Source organism: Protopterus annectens, chromosome 6.part1 (genome assembly GCF_019279795.1).
Source record: "Protopterus annectens isolate FY-2018-M chromosome 6.part1, PAN1.0, whole genome shotgun sequence".
Lineage (NCBI taxonomy): Eukaryota > Metazoa > Chordata > Ceratodontiformes > Protopteridae > Protopterus > Protopterus annectens.
Window position 1 is genome coordinate 317,569,681 of NC_056738.1, and position 6,000 is coordinate 317,575,680.

The 6,000-nt window shown below is 38.7% G+C and overlaps 1 protein-coding gene across 1 annotated transcript in view; it reads right to left on the reverse strand.

Annotated features, from left to right (window-relative positions):
- STIP1 (stress induced phosphoprotein 1) overlaps positions 1–3,710 on the reverse strand; it is a 1,768,405-nt gene extending 1,764,695 nt beyond the window's left edge. Inside the window, exon 1 of the mRNA XM_044075368.1 lies at positions 3,580–3,710. Coding sequence (XP_043931303.1) covers positions 3,580–3,588 — 9 coding nt within the window. The 5' untranslated portion in view covers positions 3,589–3,710. The remainder of the gene's footprint in view (positions 1–3,579) is intronic.
- Positions 3,711–6,000: the final 2,290 nt, after the last annotated feature.

The following is a 6,000-nucleotide window of genomic DNA, read 5'->3' on the forward strand; positions in this document are numbered from 1 at the left end:
GTAGAGGTGGGTTGAAATTGGAAGGTAGGAAGAGAGCTCAGAGAAGAGTTAAGAAGACTGACTATCAGGAGCTAGTTGACTGGCTAGAGACTGGATAGCCTCTGTGAAGAAGGAATTGAAAGCATTGGCAGTTTGGATAGGAGTCTCATGTGTTGCACCTGTTGGGGTTGGCGTTCCTGAGTGACCTGGATAGAGGAGTTTATTGATACTAGCCCAGAATTTTTGAGGGTTGTTTTGGTTAGTTTGCTGCATTTTACAGTAGAAGTTTTTTTTGTCTGAGATAATATCTTTTATTGTCATTTTTCTCATATGTCTAAAGCTTTGTTGATCTGATGTACTTTTGGTAGCTCACCACTTAGACCAGGCTTTATTTCTGAGGAGGATTTTTTTCTTGGTTTCATTTGTAAGCCAGGGGGCAGGTTTGGACCTAGTTCCAATAGTACGTTTAGGAGCGTGGTGGTCTAAGATTTCTAAGAACTTAGAGTTGAAATATTAGACAGCCTGCTCAAGTGGGAGGGTTGTGTTAGCCATTTAACCAAACAGGAAGGAAAAATAAGTGGGAGTTTGGTGCCTTGCAAAACAGTGATTATTCCCAGTGCTATGGAGCTTGGTTCTAAATTTTGACAGGAGGAGTGCAACAATGAAAAAGTCTCCCACTGTAAAGAAGGAAAGGCTGACAAGAAAACAATACATTAGTCTGGTCACCTGCTGTGAGCTGTCAATCACATGCAGATAATGGGTTATATTACCCTTAGCTCTTAGACAGCTAGGGAAGGTAGGTGTGAAAGGGGAGGGGGATACCTTAAAGAACTAGATTTCTGCCTTCACAAAATAAATCAAATTAGCATTTCTAAGAAGAAAGAGCAATAAAACGCACTTTTCAGTTCAGTAACATTTGCACTGCTTGTGTTTCAAGTAGTCATTGAAAAAGGATAAAATTTTAACCAAAAGTATGTGACCAAAACACAGCAGTGAAGGTCTGTAAAAATCAGTGGAATGACAAGAGCTTAAGGGAAATCTTGGCAGATCTGATACAATTTTTTGAGACAAACAATGCATTCTGGGATAACTTAGAGACAGACTAAACAGTCAGAAATATTTCAAGATGCCAGACCCCATGTGGTCAGAGTCAGAAATTGCACATAAAAATATCTAAAAAGCTCCAAATAGTCCCAGAGTGGTGTTAAAATGTATGACACACCAAACCATGCTGAAATAAACATGCTTTTGGAGTCTGTCTGTATGGATGTCCTTCAAGCTACATTCTACTTGCCAGTACTAAATTCAAAAACACCCCAGATTGGTCTTTTCCCTGTAGCTATCATGCCATAAACATAAACACACAGCCAATTACTGTATGTTCATAGGTAGGTACTACGCTATCGGGCCAAGGGCCTAAGTAAGCCTAGCCAACAAGGCTCCCTGGCTTACGCCACCCAAGAAAGTTAATTTCCTGTGCCCCTGTTAAGCAGAGCCACAGAAGTGATCCCTGGGGTGCATTTCCCATCCACTCATGATTTTTCTTGAAGAGTGCTAATGAGAAATTTTGCTTAACCATAATGGAGTACAATGCCCCTTTTGGGATGTACCTTACCAGACACCTGCAGCAACTGGAAAGACCCCAAAAGTACCTCACCAAGAGGATCAAAGGGCTCAAACAGATGCCATATGCTGCCCGGTTAAAGAAACTCCAGCTCTACTCAGTGGCATACCGCCTGCTCAGAGGCGATATATGCCTGACGTATAAAGCCATGTCCAACCCGGAATTAGTGGACATGCTGCACCTCAGAAAACCCAAATCCCATTGAGCTACGCGCGTGAGAGACTTGAAACCTCAGCACTGAAATAAATAGGACATGCTGGAGGGACAGATTCATAACCCAGAGGCTCCCTTCACTCTGGAATAAAATCCCAGTCCAGGTTAGGCAGAGTCCCTCATGGACTCTCTTCAAGAGGAATCTTGATGAGTGGATGGGAGATCGTAGGTTTACCCCGGGTATCATTTCTGGGTCACTGTTAGACAGATGCACAGTATACTAACCTCGAAAAAGGGCATAGCAAAATTCATTTAAAATGGGTGGCGAAAGCCAAACACACTCTAAGCTAGGCTTATAAATGCCCTAGGGCAGATAGCCTAGTATGAACCAATTAACATAGATGGGTAGCTTGTTCCAGAGTACAGGAAGTCTCTGGGACAGGAATCTATCCCTCCAGCATATCCTGTTTACTGTGGTGACAAGGTTTAGGTCCCTAAAGCGTGTAGCTCAGAGAGATTGTGATTTTTTTTTTAGATGTAGCACGTCCAACAGCTCTGGATTTAACATAGCTTTATATGCTGGGCAGAGATCTCCTCGGAGTAGGCGATAGACTACAGAGTAAAACTGGAATTTTTTGAGATGGACAGTGTAGGGCATCCGTTTGCAGCCAGTAATCCTCTTTGTGAAGTACTTCTGTAGCCTTTCCAGCTGCTGCAGATGTCTTGCGAGATACAGTCCAAAAGGGTTGCTGTACTCTATAATGGGTAAATGAGTGCAGAGTAGAGGGGTTATTTCTCTATTCACTAACTATCCTATTTGTTCTCTCGTGCGTTAAAATGCCATAAGTATTTAATAATATTTAAAAATCACGTAAATAAGCTCATGTATAGAGGTTTTTACCGAAAAAAAGACTGATGTACATCATGAGTAACTTTAAAGTGGAGGTTTTATCCCTAGGCTTCCACTAAAATTCGGACTTTTCCTGGTCAACAAAAACAAATAAATGTATAAAAAAGTCTCACCACGTACCTTCGCATTTTTCCAATGATGAATTATACCTTTTCAAGTTATTTCACTTTTACGCAGTAAGACTGCGTTGTACAATACGGTATTCAGTAACGTGTTTATTTTGTGTTGCTAAGCATTTATACCCCACTGACTTAAGAGTTATCTAAAATAATAGACAAATCAACAGAACACTATGCTCAAACACAAATTTTAAATGTCATAAAAAACGTTCCATAATAAAATTAGCTTGATCAAACATTGAACACTTTCACTGCCTTAACTACAGTTAACTCCTAAATCAAACAAAACTTCTGCCAACAGGCTAACCATTGACAAACTGATGCGGAGCACGAGAACAAAACATAAATCATACTTACAATAAAGTAATCGATGACAGTTCAACATTGAAAATAATAAATCAACGTTTATTTTGGGTAAGTTGCTACTTAGAACACTGAGCCCAATAAGTTTACTACCTTCTAGCATATAACCAACCACACTTCAAACGTTTAAAGCATGGCACTACTCTCCATTTCCAGTCACACCACGATTTAAAAAAAAATCACGTTTTAAACATATAGCACAAAGTCTGCAAATACAAAAATATCAATCTCCGGTTATTATACCACCAAACTAAGGCTTAACAAACTAATTTTTTTCCAATTAAGAACTACTCTATTAAAGAGCTTATTTAGAGAAAACATTTGTTCCTCTAGAAAGATTTTATAACACATAACACTTAAATATTTACACCTATGATCCTAAACAAAATCTATTAATAATTGGTAAATACAGATTGTATATATATTCTTACCTTTTCCATTTCTGCTCCCTTAGTTTCAGAAATATCCTACACCTTCTAGAACTTACTAAAACAGAACAGGAAGAGACTGTCCCGCTGACAGAACTCGATTCAACTAAAGACTTTGCAGTATGATGTGCTGATTGGACAAGAAGGGCATCCGTCCTCAAATTCTATTTTCTCCACCTCCATAACGTACCTATCACTCAAGCAATATAACCTTTAACCTTTTGATTCTCTGCGTCTGCAAGCAGCTCCTAGATGACGTTTACAGTGCTGTAGTGTGATTGGCCAAAGTAGAACCTTATTAGACTTTTGGGGCGAGTGTTCTTGTTTATGGTTTGGATTTTAATTCTCGAATTTTCTGATAGATGGTAATTTATTTTTGTGTTTAAAATATTGGGTAGAAATTAACACTGTCAAATCGATATTTATGAGAATTTCTTTAGATGCAGTGATAGTAGCGTTATGGGTTGTTTAGAGAGTATTTGAAGTTGCTGAACAGATAAGCGTTTTTAATTCTTTAGTATGCGTTCCTCATGAGTGTTTTTACTAATTTTAATCGAAATCAGTAATATTTAAAACAAAGTCGTAATAGCCATTATTTATGGTTTATTTTTAAGTGAAAACAAGTAAACATGGTATAGAATCATACCGCTCAACCTCTGGAGCAATAAATATGGACAAAAACCATAAATAATGTGTGTGTGTGTGGGTGGGGGGGGGGGGGGGCAAATGACCCAAAATAGGGGCACTTTTTAAATATTGCGCTCACAAACTTGAAAAGTTGATAGAATAACAGGTTTTATGTTAGCACGGATTCTGACTTAAACCCTGAGTGATTTGCCAGTGATTTTCTAGAAAACCACAATCATCTGGGAATAGGGTTACCACCTGTCCCACTTTGCGAGGGACAGTCCCTCTTTGGGCAGTTGTGTCCTGATAAAACCATGTAAAAGTGGCAAATGTCCTGAGATTTTAGGACAAAAATATTCCTATATTTTATGTAATAGTTGCATAAAAGTTATTCTGTATCTAAAATACCTAAATGTTATAAGAAACGGAATAAGCAACTAAAATGCTACAAGAATAAGCTTATTAGGCAAAAAAGTTAAGTTCTGTCCTTTGTACTGACCGTGGGTATGTGTCAGCCTGTAAAATCTGATGTTTGTACAAAATATGTCCCACTTTGGCCATTTGAAAAGGTGGCAACCCTATCTGAGAAACGAACGAACATTTCGACGCAAACCTTTGAAGAGTTGGTAGAATGAGCGGTAGCGACAACAGTTGATTGTCCAACCACTTTAGTAGTAACGACAGAAACTTCATCATGATGCGGAGCACGCTTTTAACCAGGGTTTCTCATTTATTGTACATGAATTGATGCTCTGGCAATAACTACAACGATAATAACTACATTTTTTTAGAAATTTATTTTACTAACCACAATGCAGTAGTCTACATTTTCAACCAAAAACAATACTTGTATGTATAAAAGTGCTTAGTATATGTAGTAAAGGGGTAATCTACCAGTGTAGTACCTCGTAGGATGCGCAGTAGCAAGCAAATCCTGCCCCAAACACACCTCCAGGCCGGACTAGGCAGCAGCCACATAAATATTCCTTTGCGGACGGTAGGGGGGTGTCATTATACCTGTAGAAACACAAGAAGCTACGCTTAAAATGATTAAAAGACAGTTATTATTGCAGACTTGCTGAACCTGCGTAACTCCCAAAACACTCTGAATTAAGAAATTCATCAACCATTTGCTATAAAAAGCATAATAAAAGCAAGCTTGTACCAGTGATTTTTCATGAATCTTTGAAAACAGTGGTGTAGTGTAATGCCCCCTCATCCGCCCAAGATGTATAGTAACAAATCTAGTCCATTATAATCGCATATCTGAATACAGTATGTCCAGAAATAAGACTGCGTACTCCTTCACAGGATTCTAGCAATAACCTTGCAAAAGAAAGCATTTTCTAAAATAAGCACTTTGAGAATAACAAAACATCACAGTTGTATATCTGGAATGCATCTTGCAACTAGGTCAAGTGTCCATCTTAACCCCTCTCAATTTACATAATCAGTAATTTAATAAAAGGAGGAAAATGAAAAAAAAATCATTTTTGTAGGGGAGTTTGGGGGCAGCAGCCCTTCCCATGAGAAGACAATCCAGTTTGTTCTACTGTTATATTTTGAAACTTTTTTTTGAGTAATTCCTCTGGTACTGCTATTTACTGCTGTCTCGTGAAAACAGACCATGGCCCTTCTGGAACATGTCATTTACAGTGGTAAAGCCCAAACTTGTGTGAACTTCAGTGGGGATACCACACAAAAAATATGTATATGGAAAGCCCCCCACCCTCCACCCCCACCTTCTAGCCCTCCAGTATGCATTAGGGGACTTATAATTTAACACTACAACCACTA